A 19,193-nucleotide genomic window follows, 5' to 3' on the forward strand; every position below is an offset into this window, starting at 1 on the left:
TCCACGGCTCATGTTCACCCATCATACATGAGCAGTAACACATAAAAGTATAATCCGCACTAACCTGCTACGCTGAGAGCTCGTTATTGTGAACGCCGCTCGAAGCAGCACAGAGAAAGGCGCTACTCTAGTGCGTCACAACAAAGCAAACAGGAGGAGCCACCCTGTGGCGCTATTTGGCATTGCATTTATATTTACCGGACTCACGCTGTCCTTCCTTCGAATGTAATCATGTTAAAGACTTCTGGGATTACGTTTCAGACTGGCTAACATGATTCATGTAGAGCCTTTAACAACAGCGAAAGTATTCTTTGGTATTTTAAGTAAAGAACAAGAATTTATAGTGTTATAAATTCAAATGATCTAATACATAAAGCAAAATATGTGAAAATACAACCATCTTTTGCAATATCTCGCATCTCAATCTGATGAAACACGTAAATATCCTCGCAGAATAAAGCAGTCGCATTTTTATAAGTCATTTTTTAATTTTATTTATCCTATTTATATATTTGTTAGACGTGTGCTTTTTTCTTGCGCTCAGCTTTTCCCTCAGAATGTCACAGTGGATTTTAACAAGATGCATCGTTTGGCGTGGCGTACATGTCAAGTTTTAAAAAAAAAAGTTAGTTGTTCTTTTTCTGTAGAAATCCCATCTCTATTCGTCCAGGATCTCTGGTTTACGCCTGCGGATGCAGTCCATTCCAGTTTTTCCAAAATATCCGGTGCCTCGATTTTTAGAGTTCCCGCAAGGAATCAGCGTAAATACGGCGTTGCCAGGTCGGATATAATCCGTCTAAACGGCCTCCTTACGACTCCATACTGAATGTATGACTGGTAGTATGAACAAGGGGGATGTAATGAAACGAATCTGGACACCGTGAGAACTAAAAGTAACTGCTGGAGTGGATTTCAGAACAGGTGTTGGGTTGAAAAACAATTGAAGAACGACAAGGAAACAAAAAAAAACACCCTTTTAATTATTAAAAAAAAACTTGCTGAATTTTAGAGGAAGGTGGTTTACAAAGGGGCTTTCTGACTCGCAGTGGCGTTGTATTTTTTACGACCGCACACGAAGCGCTTCCGACTTCCATCATTACAGAATTGACGCCCGCCTGACATCACTTGCTGCCTGGGAGAGTGATTCATCGTCGTTGTGGGGTCCAGAGGAGGAGGCTTTTACCCTGAAAACACCGGGAACCCCTCACGTAAAGCCGTCTCTTTCTGCCACAGCTGATCCTAGAAGACCGACCATGGATGAGCTCCTGCGAAAGCTACAAAAGGAAGCCTCCGGACACAAATACAAAGCGATTCGTGACGCTTGTGTCTACGCTTGCGGTAAGTCACCTGTCTCCAGGCTGGCTTGCGGGGTGGAGGGGAAAACCAGCGCGCGAGGACGCCGCGCAGGGGTTGTGGTATGCAATTCCTGCTGCTGCCCGTGACAGCTGCCGTTTCGCTTGCATTCGCGGTGGTTTGGGTGAAATACCGCAAAACGCAGTGTGGAAGCGTGCCAGGATAATGTTGTGCATCCTAGTGGTTGATATTTGGCTAATTTTCTATGTACGTCTGTGGATGCGAGTGTGTCCCAGCGCCACGGGGCCCAAAATGCGTTTAAACCCTCCAGGCACAGTCTGTAGACGGAGCGCACTCGGTGGGTTTTGGCTTAGTGTCAACAGAGGGAGGTAAGGGGGCAGGCAAGTGTTTGCGACAGCTTGAAATTAATATGCACGATAACGCAATTCATAACTTGATCGCATCCCCCTTTGTATCACTGTTCAGATGTAGGTGACCCAGAATTTTAGATTTGGGCAGGACCCTAGCTGGTATACCGGGAATTAAACTTGCCTGGCTATGCTGTCGTTTTGTTCCCCCCGGTCCAAACCCAAAGGACTGTGTAGAAGTGCAGGTCCAACAGCGTTTAGATAGGGTGGCACTTGCTCCGTCTGTTACTGATGACTGATCCGATATTAGGAATCGGTACTGATGCCTTTAAGGTACCTGTACCATAGTAGGAGGCACCAACCTGGTCGATAAGTCTGTACTAACTGTGCTTCTTGTCGATGCTACAGGTTGCATGAACATTTATAAGACATTTTCCACAACGGGTAATGCAATAATCCAAGAGAGGTCGCCCAGTCAACCATAAAGGGCTGATCTTTCTACAGAAAAACTGTGAAGAGCCCATGTCAGCCAATGATTACACTGCTTCAAAGCTGTAAGGCACTGTATATGTTCCCAGTGCATTATTCAGCATGCTTCTATTGTGCATATTATGTTGATGTCTGGTTAAAAAGTTTATATTTATCAAATGTGATGGTGTGGTTGATATTTGACAATTAACAGCAATAATTAAAATTTTGTGTACCATGACATGACATGATATTAAGTGATATTATTAAGTGAGGTACATACTGTTGTGAGGTACATTCATGTTATGTTAAGTGAGGTACATTCATGCTAATATTAATAAATGCCTAATGATACCTAACCCTTATGATCATCAAGTAATGAGATCCTACACACACACACACACACTCACACCACGTTAGAAGAACCCAGAGGCAAAGGCCACCACTGACTGATGTTGGCTGACTTTCCTCTTTCTTCCATTATTTCACAGAAACCCTCGAGTCTCAGAATGGATCGGCAAAGATTTCTACCTCTCAACTTCGGTAAGACAAACGGCTGCCTCATTTCCATTTCATTCTCCACTGTTTTAATTTTTCCATTTCTATTGTGGTCACCTCCAAAAGTTAGGTTATAAGGTTCAAATGCAAAAGGTAAATTCATCATTTCGACCTCCAGCAGTTTCGGCACGGGCTCAGCAGCCTTCATCGGGAAAATTTACGAGAGGAATGGTCAGTTTTAGCAAATAACATATCCCTGAATACACGCGAGTTGGGCGATGGCAGGAGGAAAGAAACCCTTTGTGTGCTTAAGCCCAGCATCCCTGATTAAGTACAGGTTAGAGGACTATTTACACTAAGGGTTGGGGAATGTAGTCTATCTGAGCAAGGGCTTGGCAGAAAGCAGGGAGACACCCTGGACAGGTCACCCGTCCATCACAGGGCCCACACACACTGTCACTTATACATGTCATTCATTATTTACGTGTTTTCTCAGCCTGTCAGGGTATTACCATTCTGACTTTAATTGATAATTGTGTCTTGATGCTTAAGATATTCTGTTGTGAGTTTTGAAGTTCAAGGATTAAAAAAAAAGAGGAATAAAATGCCAAAATAAAAACAACAATTAAAAAAGTGCAATTTTTTTTTTATGGATTGCATGAGGTGGAAAACTCGAGTTGAGATTAAGATAATGAGCATGAAAAAACAGAATCCTTGTTAATCCCCCTTTTCCCCTAAGGAGACAGGGATTTTTTAAAAATTATTTCTTAAAAAATGCTATTGCAAAAAAGGGCTTGAAGCCGATCCTTCATGTAATTTCACCTCAACCTTGAGCCCATCTGTCACTCCTATTGCACATCTCACACTGTCACAATGCCCTCATATGCTTTCTCTAAATCCACAAAGACGCAATGTAACTCCTTCTGACCTTCTCCATACTTCATCAACACTCAAAGCAAACATCGCATCTGTGGTGCTCTTTCCTTGCATGAAACCATACTTCTGCTCACTAATCGTCACCTCTCCTCTTAACCTAGCTTCTATTACTCTTTCCCATATCTTCATGCTGTGGCTGATCAACTTTATACCTCTGTAGTTGCTACAGTTCTGCACATCGCCCTTTTTCTTGAAAATCGGTACCGGTATACTTCTTCTCCACTCCTCAGGCATCCTCTCACTTTCCAAGATTATGGTAAACAATCTAGTTAAGAGCTCCACTGCCATCTCTCCTAAACATCTCCATGCCTCCACAGGTATGTCATCTGGACCAACTGCCTTTCCACTGTTCATCCTCCTTAGCTGCCCTTACTTCCTCCTTGCTAATCCACCATACTTCCGTATTCACTATCCCCACATCATTCAACCTTCTCTCTCTCATTTTCTTCATTCATCAGCCCCTCAAAGTACTCCTTCCACCTTCTCAACTCTCTCCTCACTTGTCAGCACATTTCCATCAATATCCTTCATCACCCTAACCTGCTGCACATCCTTCCCAACTCACTCCCTCTGTCTAGCCAATCGGTACAAGTCCTTTTCTCCTTCCTTAGTGTCCAACCTCTCACAAAGCTCACCATATGCCTTTTCCTTTGCCTTCGCCACCTCTCTCTTTGCCGTACCACATATACCACATTTCCTTGTACTTCTGTCTACTTTCTTCATCTCTCTGACTTCCACTTCTTCTTTACCAACTTCTTCTTCCACATGCTTCCCTATACTTCCCATTCCATCACCAAGTCTCCTTGTCTTCCTTCCTCTGTCCAGATGACACACCAAGTACCTTCCTTGCTGTCTCCCTCACTATTTCTGCAGTAGTTGCCCAACCGTTCGGCAACTCTTCACTACCACCCAGTGCCTGTCTTAACTCCTCCCTGAACTCCAGACAAGTTTTCCTTCTTCAACTTCCACCATTTTTTCCTTGACTCTGCTTTCACTCTTTTCCTCTTCTTTAACTGCAAAGTCATCCTACAGACCACCATCCGATGCTGCCTAGCTATGTTCTCCCCTGTCACCACCTTGCAGTCTCCAATCTCTTTCAGATTGCAGATCCTGCATAAGATATAGTCCACCTGTGTGCACCTTCCTCTACTCTTACATGTCACCCTGTGTTCCTCCCTCTACTTGAAATACATATTCACCACAGCCATTTCCATCCTTTTCACAAAATCCACCACCATCTGTCCTTCCACATTCCTCTCTTTGACGCCATACCTACCCATCACCTCCATTCCCTTCATCAACATGCCCATTGAAGTCTGCTCCAATCGCCACTCTCTCCTCTTTGGGTTGGGTACACTCTCCACTACTTCATTCAACTTACTCCAGAATTCCTCTTTCTCTTCCATCTCGCACCCAACTTGCAGGGCATATGCACTGATAACGTTCAACATCACATCTTCGATTTCCAGCTTTATACTCATCACTCTGTCTAACACTGTCTTCACTGGCAACACACTCTTGACATAACTGTAATAAGACATTCACTAATGCAAAATATATTTTAATACTCAGAAGCATGTATATTGAATATGTATAATGAATACATGGTACATGCATAAACTTTATTTGAAAATAATATTGTAATATTTTGCTCAGTGCAATATTCTCAATGTGAATGCTGTATATTTTGAATATTACATAATAGAGCCACTATTTACTTCCCTTTCAAAGTATCAGAGTGTGTTTATACTGCCCCTTAGGGAATACATATAAAGTACATGAATACTGAAATTCATCTCCATCTAAATTGACTTTTCTTTTTCTCTTCATACTTACTTTGCCTTCCCTGCGTAAGTTGAATGATTTGAATAAGCAAATAATTTCTGAGATGATAATGCAAATATTAAACTTAACTTTAGGTGTGAAGAAAGTAACTTCAAGCAGCAATCTTCTCATTATTCACCTTGTAGCTGCAAGCAACTGCTTAAAGTCACTTAAAAAAAAGCAATATATTTTGTGCAATTGAATATATTTTGAAAAATATTTTGTATTATTGCATTAGTTTTCTGACCCAGATAACATTTACTTTATAGCTTTTTTCTTTTCTTTTGATCTAGATGTACTCTGGTCTTGAAGTTAGGGGGAAGCATCAACTTTATAGCTCTCTTTTTCCCTGTCCTTTATGGTCACCGCAGGGTGTAAAGAAAAAAAGGTTTCAAGGGCCATATATATATATTTATATATATATGACCAAAATAGGCCAAAATGAACAAAACTTTGTTGAATGTGGAAGACAAAGTACATGAGCCAAAAAGTAAAGGAAAAAAATATGTATATTATCTAAAGCTGCATACACTAAAAATGGGAAAACGGAGAGTAAAAATAAAGGGCAGCTCCATCCTTACTGTTTCCTAAAACAGTCAGCTGAAGTATTCACACCAGGATGGATGTTTCTCCTCTCGTTCTTATGCTTTCTACCCCATTTCGCTTGACATCTCAACGCTGAAGTTTGAATAGGGCCACTTGTTGTGCCCAACCAAGCATGTTAAGCCAACCCAGGCATGTGTGCCTAGTCCGCCTTGCTGTTCTTCCAGTATAACAGTTCCACTACGGTTAAGAGGAAGAGCTTCAGTATGGTTACCAAAGCTGAATACTGTGGGTCTACAGTCTTTTCTATTGTATTCGGCTAATCTCAAGATTCAGTGTAAGGGCCTGACATTCAACACCCCGCAGATGGCAGAACCTCTCTGCTTGCTTCCCTGTCTGAGCTCCTACAATATGGCTATGCTGTAAGAACCTAACGAGGATGAGGTGAGAGCCAGCCATTCAAACAGACAGTCACAATGGGACTTTACTAAAAAATTTCTTTTGGTTGTCTCTGAAAGAAAGATCATTACACAATTGCAGAGTACGTGGACAATTCATGTGAGTTCACATTGTGATATGTTCATTGCTGCAGAGTCAAAAAAACTAGGCTGTCCTGCAGTTCATTTAATCTATAGTAATTTTCAGTACTGGGAACACATAAATTGTGATTGGATGTGATGAGCCAGATATTTTCATAAAATTTGGCTGCATGAGCCACTATCAGGGCTATAGCGTTACAGTGGATTGTCATATTTCATCAACTTTTTTGCGAACTGGTACAATTACTTGCTAGTAGCTTGTCAGCCTTTTGTACATAGTTTCTTGTTTCTCTCGCAACAGACAGTAGAATGAGCCGTATTGGGCATTTAGGTTAAAACCACTGTCAGAGATTTAACACAACACGCCTTTCCTTCCTATACATCCAACTCAGTCAGAGGTGTTTGCAGTGACAAAAGATTTTGAAATATCATATGTGAATGTGAACGACCCCAACTTGGAAGTGAAACGGACTCGGGTATCTGAGTTTGTTTCACTTCAGTTATCTTTAAATCCAATGTTGAACTGGACCAAACCCACACAAACCACAAGAGATAGTGTTTCTAACATTAACAGTGACCTTATTTACATGGTTTGTAACAAGCCTTCTGCAGATTTCACCGTGGGATGGAGAGCTTGAATCCCCACCACTTGATCTCTGATTGGGGTGATATTTGGTTGACTCTCAGCTCAACATCCAGAAGTGTAGCGGGTCAACTCATTCACTTCAGTCCACAGAGCTTATGCTGCACCTTAAAAAAGATTTCATTTGAAACAGCAGCCCACTCTTCACTGACATATTTGCAGGACAAATGTGCCTTTGACATTTCTTCATAGGTTCTGGAAGTGTAATGTGATTGTTATATTTTGGGATCTTGTGAATTCAGTCTTATCTGGCCTAATTAAAATCCAGTATACTGCCAGTCCATGTATGTTCTTAATGTTGACCCAGATCTTAAAATGAGATTAATACAAAAGAAGTTGTTTTACTGCTGCTCAGAAAACAATTTTTTTTAAATCGGATAGCCCTTGACATGTTCATGTTTGAGTTCTTTTATTTGTCAAATACACAATACAGTGTGGCAGGTATTGCTGGCAATGAAATGCTTAGGCATCAGTTCAACCTCAAAAAAAGCTAAAGAATACAACATAACTTAAATCCAAACTATAAAAATCTAATAATTAGCAGTATAAAATTATATCACAAAAAAGGGGACTGCAGGGTGTGCTCCAATTATTGGGGCATCACACTGCTCAGCTTCCCTGGGAAAGTCTACTCTAGGATGCTGGAAAGGAGGCTCCGACTAATTGTTGAACCTCAGATCCAGGAGGAACAATGCGGATTTCGTCCTGGCCGTGGAACAACGGACCAATTCTTTTCCCTTGCGGAAGTGCTGAGGAAAGGCATGAGAGTTTGACCAGCCAGTCTACATGTGTTTTGTGGACTTGGAGAAGGCTTACGACCGTGTACCCCAGGGCACTCTGTGGGGGATACTGCGGGAGTATGGGGTACCGGGGCAGTTGCTATAAGCCATCCCGTCCTTGTATATCCAAAGGGAGAGCTGTGTCCGCATTCTTGGCACAAAGTCAAACACATTTTCGGTGAGTGTTGGACTCTGCCAAGGTTGTCCCTTGTCTCTGATTCTGTATGTGATATTCATGGACAGGATCTCAAGGCACAGCCAAGGTGAGGAGTGTATCTGTTTTGGGAACCTCAGAATTGCATCTCTGCTCTTGGCAGATGATGTGGTTTTGTTGGCTTCATCAGAACACAACCTCCAGCACACACTGGGGCAGTTTGCAGCTGAGTGTGAAATGGCCGGGATGAGAGTCAGCACCTCCAAGTCTGAGGCCATGGTTTTCTACCAGAAAATGGTGGGTTGCTCCCTTCGGGTTGGGGATGAGTTGTTGCCTGAAGTGAAGGAGCTCAAGTATCTCAGGGTCTTGTTCACGAGTGAGGGTAGGATGGAGTGGGAGGTTGACAGGCGGATTGGTGCAGCATCAGCAGTAATGTGGACGTTGTACCGGATAATTGTGGTGAAGAGGGAGCTGAGCCGGAAGGCAAAGCTCTCAATTTACCAGTCAATCTTTGTTCCAACCCTCACCTATGGTCATGAGCTTTGGGTAGTGACCGAAAGGGTGAGATCACGGATACAAGCAGCTGAAATGTATTTCCTCCGTAGGGTGTCTGGGCTCAGCCGTAGAGATAGGGTGAGGAGCTTGGACATCCCGAGGGAGCTTGGAGTAGAGCCGCTGCTCCTTGGCATCAAAAAGAGCCAGTTGAGGTGGTTCGGGCATCTGATTAGGATGCCTCCTGGGCGCCCTCCTTTGGAGGTTTTCTGGGCATGTCCAACTAGGAGGAGACCCCAGGGTAGACCCAGAACTCACTGGAGGGACTACATGTCAAATCTGGCCTGGGAACGCCTTGAGATCCCCCAGGAGGAGCAGGAGGGCATAGCTAGGGAAAGGGACGTCTGGAGTGTCGTACTTAGCTTGCTGCCACCGTGACCCGACCCCAGAGAAGCGGCTGATGATGAGATGAGAATTATGAAATACAGTATTTACAGTCCAGCATGAAAAATTAAAAACAAACTAAAAATAAAATTAAGAATAAACTAAACATAAACTAAAAATTCAGTGTTGACAGGCCGGAAAAAAACAAAACTTAAAATTAAACTAAAATTACACATTAAAACCTAATGTGTGTAATATTGGCTTGGAAAGCTCTGTCAACTCATACAAGACTTTATTATAATATGATCTAATTGTTTTGAACTTTATTTTATCTCTGCCTATCTCTTTTGCCTAATCTAATGCCATAAATTGTTCACTGACTTGTCTGTTGTCTCTGGGTGTTGTACATTTGAGTACTTTTCTGTTTTTTGTTTGTGTTTATGAAAGTTAACAAAAGAAACTGAACCATCAGTTAGGAGGATAAAGGAGGAACGTAAGATTTTGATAGTCCCTAAATATTTGGACAGATACAATGCAAGATTGAAATTATACGGAAACTCGGGAAGGAAAGCGATTACCTGGAAAGCATTATTCCAGGTAATGAAATCTGAACTCTCCAAATTGGCGTCTCAACCTGAGGATCCTCATGCACCCACACCCACCCTCTTTTTCATTGCTGCTCTTTGGATCGGTAATGCTAGGGCTTCGGCTTCCTTTGAGCCTGGGATAGGTACATTATAGACAATACTAGCTAGCCAACTATGTGCAATTCCAATCTTCCATATTATAGTCTTTGAAAATCTCACCTACTTAATGCACTCCCCTGACAGTGAGCAAGAGGCATCTGATGAGCCCAGCACACATACTGTAGGGTGTGAAATCCCTGAAGTCACCCTTACATAATTGGATTGAATACCCCTTGACACACTTGGTTGGCGAATACTGCTCTGATCACCTCTGACCTCTACCTGTAATTTGCTCAGGAAAGAGATGTCAGCTGAAAGTTTAGGATTTTTAATTTAAATGAAGAGACTCGAGGCTTCTCAAGGAGCAATTAACAGCGGGCCGTTGGACTGTGTCGGGGCCCCATAAATTGTTGATGCTGTCAGAGCCTGAACATCAGATGAATAACTGATTCAGTAACTTCTGTTGTTTTATTAGAGATCATAAGATTATTTATTGTGTCCATAAGAGACTACCTTAAAAGAAGGGATCTCCCCCTCCCTGCACCCCTCCTTACCCATTAACATCAGACCTGGAGCAAGCCAGCTTTGGAAGTTAGTAGAAATTGATGGTTGTATATACAATATATAGTTTTGTTTTATTGGGGTTTTTTTGTCTTTCTTTTCAGTCAACTATTATTTGTTTTTCCCTTGGCAATGTCTGTCTCTTACTCTCAGCTACTATGGATACGGTTTTTATTTTCTGTAATTTTTTTCCCTTTATTTCAGTCCTTAAACGTTGTTACTAATGTGCTGCCCTGTTGTTGTTGTTTGTGTGTTGTGTCCTGTTTTTTAACAATAAAAATTGTTGATCACAAAAAAAGATTATTTATTGATAGTAATGTCTTTGTTGTAGAACGCAGTGGGTCTCAGAATGTTTGTTCCCTGCATCCATCCTTGGAAAAAAGAGTTGCCCTTCACTATGAGATTTCCAGCAGCATGTGCAGTGCTTCTAAGATAAAACCTGCATTCAAAGCCCCAGACCCAGTACCTCTTGATATTTTCTTTTTTTGGGGGATTTTTCTCCCCAATTGTACCTGGCCAATCACCCCACTCTCTGAGCCATCCTGGTTGCTGCTACATGGCCCCATCCATCCTCCCCTCAATACGGTGCAGTCGTCCTGTCCCCTTTGCAGAAAAGCATCCCCAAAGAATGATGTTTCCACCTCCATGCTTCACGGTTGGGATGGTGTTCTTGGGGTTGTACTCATCCTTCTTCCTCCAAACACGGCGAGTGGAGTTTATACCAAAAAGCTCTATTTTGGTCTCATCAGACCACATGACTTTTTCCCATTCCTCCTCTGGATCATCCAGATGGTCATGGGCAAACTTCAGACGGGCCTGGACATGCGCTGGCTTGAGCAGGGGGACCTTGCGTGCGCTGCAGGATTTTAATCCATGACGGCGTCATGTGTTACTAACGGTTTTCTTTGAGACTGTGGTCCCAGCTCTCTTCAGGTCATTGACCAGGTCCTGCTGTGTAGTTCTGGGCTGATTCCTCACCTTTCTCATGATCATTGATGCCCCACGAGGTGAGATCTTGCATGGAGCCCCAGACTGAGGGAGATTGACCGTCATCTTGAACTTCTTCCATTTTCTAATAATTGCGCCAACAGTTGTTGCCTTCTCACCAAGCTGCTTGCCTATTGTCCTGTAGCCCATCCCAGCCTTGAGCAGGTCTACAATTTTGTCCCTGATGTCCTTAGACAGCTCTCTGGTCTTGGCCATTGTGGAGAGGTTGGAGTCTGATTGATTGAGTGTGTGGACAGGTGTCTTTTATACAGGTAACAAGTTCAAACAGGTACAGTTAATACAGGTAATGAGTGGAGAACAGGAGGGCTTCTTAAAGAAAAACTAACAGGTCTGTGAGAGCCAGAATTCTTACTGGTTGGTAGGTGATCAAATACTTATTTCATGCAATAAAATGCAAATTAATTATTTAAAAATCATACAATATGATTTTTTGGGTTTTTGTTTTAGATTCCGTCTCTCACAGTTGAAATGTACCTATGATAAAAATTACAGACCTCTACATGCTTTGTAAGTTGGAAAACCTGCAAAATCGGCAGTGTATCAAATACTTGTTCTCCCCACTGTAATGGGGTAGAACTCTGTCGGTGTCACTGAAATATACTGTATAAGTATAAACTGCATGGGTCGTCTGTGTCATTTCCCTGTCAGCAGGGAACAGTCGAGAAATAACATTCAGTCCGTTTACATGTATGTTGTCAGATGTAATGCAGGTGCAATGCATTATAAGGGACATGTCTATCTAGTAACATCAGCTTTGTGTGTGCAAGATATGACAAGACTTAAATTCTTGCAAATATACTGTGCATCTGGGCACCTTGTATGCAAACAATCTGCATACCACACAGTGGAAACATGCTACATACTCATTTCACACCACTGCTCGTATAAGTAGTATGGGTATAGTTATGAATAATTTAAAATTTCGCATGCAGCCCATTTTCTTCCCCACCTTCACGCTGTTGACACGTAAAACACATGTAGTTTTTGTCTCTGAATTTGCCATATACATAAAGTTTGACTGACTTCTTTTTTGTGCAGTTGTTAAATTCTGCATACATTTTTGGTTTTGTGGAAGTGTGATGCATTGTATTTATTCAGTTGTGTTAGTGTTCATCAACACTGTCTGTGGGATTGGTTATTATTATTGAATATCTCTTCTAAGAGAATGAAAGGCGAGATGATTTTTATTTACTCAAGTTATTTATTTTGTTTTGTGATTCTGATGAAGATTTATACAGGTGGGCATCTGGGTGGCGTAATAAGTCTACTCCATTGCCTACCAACACGGGGATCGTCGGTCCGAATCCCCATGTTACCTCTGGCTTGGTCGGGCATCCCTAAAGACACAATTTGGGAGGAAAAAAAAGCTTTACACAGGTGAATAGACCTTTCAGCTGTGGCTGCTTGTAGTCCAGTTGAATCAGTCTGGTTGTCAGAGCTCAGAACAGCCTGAGGTGGTACATGAGGTACAATTGACCCAGCCTGGCATGGCGAGTCACTCAGCTACCAGTAATATGAGAGAGAGATTACACACAGCTACAAAGAAAGCTGTACTTTCTTTCTTTGCGGTTTGGTGACGAAACTGGTTTTATTCTATCTATTTGAGCAGTCTTGTGATGGCCTGGCGGCCTGTCCAGGGTGTCTCCCCGCCTGTCGCCCAATGACTGCTGGGATAGGCTCCAGCATCCCCGTAACCCTGGGAGCAGGATAAGCAGTTCGGATAATGGATGGATGGATATTTGAGTAGTAATTTTTGCGCAAAGAGTCAGGTTTGCTAGAAATTTTATAAAATATCTTTGGCTGATGAAATAAATAATATTTCAGCAACATCACAAAGGAAAACTTTTTTTTTTCAAAATTGAATCATTTTATTCTAGTGTGTGAGTATATTAAATAATATGGGAGAGAAACTCGGCAGTCTACCAGCCAGTTCTCTTTTTTGCTTTTCCCAAAAAAAATTTTCCTTTTTCCTTTTTCCAAAGAAACCGGGCCAAAAGACTAAACTGAGGGGAGACAGAGAGAGAGAGAGAGAGAGGAAAGTCAAAGGAGACTGGAGGAAGAGGGAACATGGTTCATTAGAGCTGAAAACTCGGGATAACCGGGGAGAGCAGGGATGAGGTTTTGGTGGATGTTTCGCTAAAATACCAGTGGCCCCTTCAGGGCAAACCAACTTCAACTAAGTCTGTTAGTAAGACTCAGGATGAACTGACTTCATGAGAGTGAGAGAGAGAGAGGGAGAGATAGGGAGAGAGACGTAGATACCAGACACCAGTACGGCATCGTGACGAGAGCTCTTTGCGCCTCGCTGGTCGATGAAATGTCACAGCAGGAGGCACTGCAGCAAAGCAACTCTTGACTCAGTTTATTTCCTTTCCATCATTGCTCACCAATCTCAGACTGGTTCGCTGAAAATTTTACTCAATGGCAAAGTGTTAAAATAACCCTCCTATCCTCTATCTACATTCATTCTTATTTGTTTTGAAAATATTTTTTTCGTTTGCCTGCTTTGGTAACGCCACTGTTAACACTGTTGGTTGAAATGTATATTGAGATTGTACATGGTTAAATACAACGTCAAAATTTTGCCGTTCTGTTGGGTTAGGAGCCTCCTGTCTTCACCTTGTATGAGGATTTATGGGCTTCTCTTTGTGGTAATCAGTTGTGTCATGATTGTGCTTTTTAATTACGAGTAATTGGTACTTATCAACATGCTAACATTAATACAAATGAAATCTATAATTCTCTTTTTTTTCTTCCCCAAGTATACCTGGCCAATTACCCCACTCTCCGGGCTTTTCCGGTCACTGCTCCACCCCCTCTGTCGATCCGGGGAGGGCTCCAGACTACCACATGCCTCCTCCGATGCATGTGGAGTTGCCAGCCGCTTCTTGTCACCTGACGGTGAGGAGTTTCACCAGGGGGATGTAGCATGTGCTATTTCTCCCAGTTCCCCCTCCCCCCCAAACAGGCCAACCAGAGGAGGTGCTAGTGCAGCGACCAGAACACATACCCATATCCGACTTCCCACCTGCAGACACAGCCAATTGTGTCTGTAGGGATGCCCGACCAAATAGGAGGTAACACGGGGATTTGAACCAGTGATCCCCATGTTGGTAGGCAACGGAATAGACGGCTACGCTATCCAGACGCCCATATCTACTCATATATTTTCGTAATGTGTGTGTGGTGTTAGTGTGTGTGTGTTAGTTAGTGTAGATAACGGGACCAAAAACTAAAGCACTTATGATCCTAATTCTTTTTGGAGGTGGTAGGTATTGTTCCAGAGAGTAAGGGAAAAATCTCAGAAAATTAAAATTATGCATAATTATGCATAAATATGCAAAATATGCATTTTTCTAAAAATGGCTAAAAAACACTTTTCTCTGCATTTCAGATGATTCTGAGCATCTTTGATTTTTTCATAAAAAAATTTCTGGGACTGGGAAATGTTTTGGCATTATGCAAAATATATGCATTTTTGCAAAAATGCACTTATGATCCTAATTTTTTTGTGAGGTGGTAGGTATTGTTCCAGAGAGGACCAGAAAAATAGCAGAAAATTAAAATAATTATAATTATTATGCATAATTATGCAAAATATGCATTTTCTAAAAATGGCTAAAACCCACTTTTCTCGGCATTTCAGATGATTCTGAGCATTTGGGGGGAGGGAGTTGGAGTGGGGGGGGGGTTAGGGGCAGGGGGAAGGCGGTTAGCTGGCAGGATGAAGAGGAGGGAGATTTAGACAGGTGGATAACCAAACCGCTACATTGTAGCGGGGTTCTTCTAGTGAAATCTATAATTCTGAATTTAGGTTGTATATATGTAACGTGTAAATGTATACACTTTTGTTATGAGCAGATCGATAAATGAGGCCAATTGTGAGCAGACCTCAAATTTTGCACCTCCAGACCTGTTAGCTCACACACCTTGCCTTATTTCTGCTCATGGAAGTCTGATTGAAAAGATAAATGTAACGGCATCCCGTGTTTTGTTGTAACCAGTGTTTTTCTTTGGTTGTGTATTCTTAGAGAGCGTTGTCTGCTGCCACTACAGATGGCTCTGGAGTCGAAGAACACCAAACTGGGACAGACGGCACTCGCTGGCATGCAGGTACTGGGGCTGTACAGCGGCTGTATGATTAATTCAATACTGGCTAAATAATACTCTGACCACTACTACTACTACTACTAATGCTACCATTACCACCATTACCAATACTACCACTATCACTGCTGTTACTATTACAGGGCTGACACGGTGGCTCAATAGTTGGCACTGTTGCGTCTGAGTTGGGCCGTGGTCTTTCTGTGTGACCTTTGCATATTTTCCCTGTGTTTGCGTGGGTTTCCTCTGACAGGTCATCTGCGTGCATGTTAGGTGAATTGAAGACTACTTGGTGGCTCATCGGTGTGAATGGTATAAATCACTGTGTGTGCTGGCACTGCAATGGATTACTGACTTGTCCTGGATGTCTCCCGTCCTTGTACTCAATCCCTGCAGGCATTGAGTATTTTTCTGCTTCTGTGTTTTTCTTCTTCAAATGAAGTTGCATACTTTTTATTCAAAGAGCAGGTTCTACTTAGCACCATCTCATTTTTCACCACCAATTTGTTTTTTTTTTTACAGTGCTGAAATAAACATTTTACGGAAAAGAAATCTCTCCTACCAGACTTATGATATAAATATTTGGTAACACTTTATTTGAAGGGATGACATGACACCTGTCATGAACATGAAGGAATCAGAATAAGAATCCTTTATTCATCCCCGAGGGGAAATTGGGTTCTATTGCAGACACTCACGCTCTAATAACTAACAAGATACAAGATAAGAAAATAGAAACAGAAACAAATAGAAATAAAGATAAAATAAGAAATAGAAATAAGAACAAAATATGGCAACAACATATAAAACAAAGGAGTTTTAATGGATGTTTATGACCGTTGTCATTAAGTGTCATTCGGTCAATTATGTAATTTTTAATGCAAAGTTGACATTGTTTGAGATGTCTGTTTTCCAGCTACAGACACACGAAATATATTGAATCGAGCAACTCAGTCCCAATTGGGTTGCTACAAAAAAGGCATCCCAAACAATGTCAACTTTGAATTTAAAATGACATAACTGACCAGATGAAACTCAATGACAACAGTCATAAACATTCATAAAGACTCCTTCATGTTCATGACTGTCATGTCATTCATATGCACAGTGTTTAAAAACAGATAAACTGGAATGCAGTCCCACTTTATAAATATTCAAGGTAGAAAACTTGGAAAAAAGTAAAAAACACTCAGCAAAAAAATGTATCTTTGGTGTCAAGGGTTAGGGACATATACAAAAGTGAAACGAAGGAGTTCCAGTGTTGCAAAAGTTAAAAGCCTTTATTTGAAGCATGGCTGACGTGTACGCGTTTCAGCAGGAGCCATTAGGGTGTGATTATAATATATATTTTTATCCAAATCATTTTGCCGAACTAGAAAGGGCATGATCAGGACAACCTAAAGGTTTTGTGTTTCTAAGTAGATGTATCACTATTGGAAAATGATGGAGTTTGGGTTAAAAATCCCATCCCCTAATATTTCTTTAATTCCACTTAAGGAAAACGGATTTTGAACTTCATAAAGTGGTATAATTGGTTCCCCTTCTTTCTCTCTTGCCTCCAGAAACTCCTGTGCGATGACAGATTTGTGGGGGAGGCAGGGTTGGAGGTCGTGGAGAAACAGCTCCTCAGCCAGATGCTTGAGGCCATCCGAGTCACGCCATCTCTCAATGAAGACCTCCAGGTTGAAGTTATGAAGGTAATGGAGAGAGTAATAGAGAGAACTCACAAAGTAGCATTAGCAAGTGAGCTACACAACTGGAAATGATGCCGCTATATCCCGGTAAAGTTTTGGCGAACTTGCTAACCCTTCTGTGTGAGACACTCGTGTTCATTTTACATATTTCCTCTTTCCCCATCAGTGCCATTCAGCCAGTACTTGATTGTTGTTGATTTTTGTGTTAGGTTTGGGTAGGAAATATGATTAATACTTGTGTCCTTGAGCAAAGCGATTAACACCCAACTACTCCAGCAGAGCAGTCTAGTATTTATTTAGAAGTAGACTGCTTGTGGTTGTACTTAGCAGGTCAGTGCTGGAAAATGAGCAATTGCTGTAACAGTCAGCTTTTTCTGAATAAAAACAGTTTTGGTAAATTGATTATTACTTAATATTATTTGCAAAAAGTTTTGAGAAAAGCAGGTGTTTGAATTAAATCCGTTTCTTTTGCCTGTGTTGTCTGTCTGAAGGTCCTGTTGTGTATCACCTACTCCCCGACCTTTGACATCACCGGGGACTCTATCCTCCAGATCGCTGAGGTACATACAGCAGCAAATGACTTTTTGACCTTTAACCTTCACAGCAGTTCCTGCTGCTGCTGTGTGCTTTTTATTTTGGGGGGGATTTTCTCCCCTTCGTATTTCAATTTGCAACGGCCAGTTCTCTGGTGGTTGGGGAAGATGTAAACTTCCACTTGTGCACTCCAATATACATGGAGTTGCCAACCGCTTCTTTTCACCTTAAGGAGAATGTGTGGAGGTTCAAGCTGTATAGGCACCCCACCACCTGGAATCACTAATTGTGGACACTTTCCCCCTTCTCGCTTCTCACCCAAGAGCATACCAAGAAATACCAGGTTCGGACTGTGAACCATAGCATTTGCATGCTAGTGTATTAGTTCTCTGCGCCACCTGAGCGTCCTCTATTGGACAGTTTAGACTTAAAGGCATAACAGGTTGTAGCTTTCTAGTCAAGACCACCCATGACGAGGCCAAGTCCAGACCAATTGTTTGGGGAGGGAGTCCGAGTCAAGTCCAAGGCTGAACTTTATTGAGTCAAACTCAAAACCACTGGTGACAAAAATGTAAAGACTGACACCAGAACAGTGCAAGTCCAGTTAAACACCACAACGGTAACTTTTAATAGTCTACCATTGCTGTAAATACCTAAATATTTATCTACGCTTTTTTTTTTCTGCTGCCAAGAGAGGAACATGGGTGTCCGGGTGGATTGCCGGTCTATTGCGTTACCTACCAACACGGGGATCACCGGTTCGAATCCCTGTGTTACCTCCGGCTTGGTCGGGCGTCCCTATAGACACACTTGGCTGTGTCTGCGGGTGGGAAGCCAAATGTGTCCTGGTCTCTGCACTAGCGCCTCCTCTGGTTCGTCAGGGTGCCTGTTTGGGGGGGGGGACTGGGGGGAATAGCGTGAGCCTCCCACGCACAACGTCCCTCTGGCGAAACTCCTCACTGTCAGGTGAACAGAAGCAGCTGGTGACTCCACATGTATCGGAGGAGGCATGTGGTAGCCTGCAGCCCTCCCTGGATTGGCAGAGGAGGTGGAGCAGTGACTGGGATGGCTCAGAAGAGTGGGGTAATTGGCCAGGTACAGGGAGAAAAAGGGGGGGAAATCCAAAAAATAAATAAAAAAGAAAGAATGGAACGTTTCAGATTCCAATTTGTCAATGTCAAGTGCAGCCCTAGCAAGTGGGGTCTCTGATTTGGAGATTAAGGACAGACTAATCTTCACTCACATTAATTAGGTTGTGACTTGGCCATAAGAGTCTCAGAACCATTTCAAGGGACTAAAGCACCAGAGGGACACTGGTCTTAGTCAGTGTCTTTACATGTATTACTGATTGTGAGACCTCTGGGTCAGTTTCAAGTTCCAGGACAGCTTTGCAAGTTTCTCTAAACTGGGATTTTGTCTTGGTGGGATTCTCACCATACGAGTACACAAACATTTATAGTAGAAAAAGTTACAAGTATTTAATGATATCTATTTAACATTATAAAAATATCTGCAATACGTGGTGATGATAATACTAATAATGATAACTGTAATACGACAACTACTAATCATAATCACACTACTACTGCTACTATTGAGAATAGTGACAATTATTTTCATTATGTATTATATGTTTAGCACAGTCACATCACAGCAAGAAGGTCCTGGGTTTGAACCCCGGG

The 19,193-nt window shown here is 42.1% G+C and overlaps 1 protein-coding gene across 1 annotated transcript in view; it reads left to right on the forward strand.

The window, feature by feature from the left end:
* Positions 1-1,138: 1,138 nt before the first annotated feature.
* The window catches only part of arfgef3 (ARFGEF family member 3), an 87,239-nt gene continuing 69,184 nt past the window's right edge, over positions 1,139-19,193 (forward strand). The window contains exons 1-5 of the mRNA XM_056292082.1: positions 1,139-1,338; positions 2,621-2,672; positions 15,208-15,289; positions 16,846-16,980; positions 17,469-17,537. Coding sequence (XP_056148057.1) covers positions 1,254-1,338; positions 2,621-2,672; positions 15,208-15,289; positions 16,846-16,980; positions 17,469-17,537 — 423 coding nt within the window. The 5' untranslated portion in view covers positions 1,139-1,253. The remainder of the gene's footprint in view (positions 1,339-2,620; positions 2,673-15,207; positions 15,290-16,845; positions 16,981-17,468; positions 17,538-19,193) is intronic.

Source organism: Lampris incognitus, chromosome 13 (assembly GCF_029633865.1).
Source record: "Lampris incognitus isolate fLamInc1 chromosome 13, fLamInc1.hap2, whole genome shotgun sequence".
Taxonomy (NCBI): domain Eukaryota; kingdom Metazoa; phylum Chordata; class Actinopteri; order Lampriformes; family Lampridae; genus Lampris; species Lampris incognitus.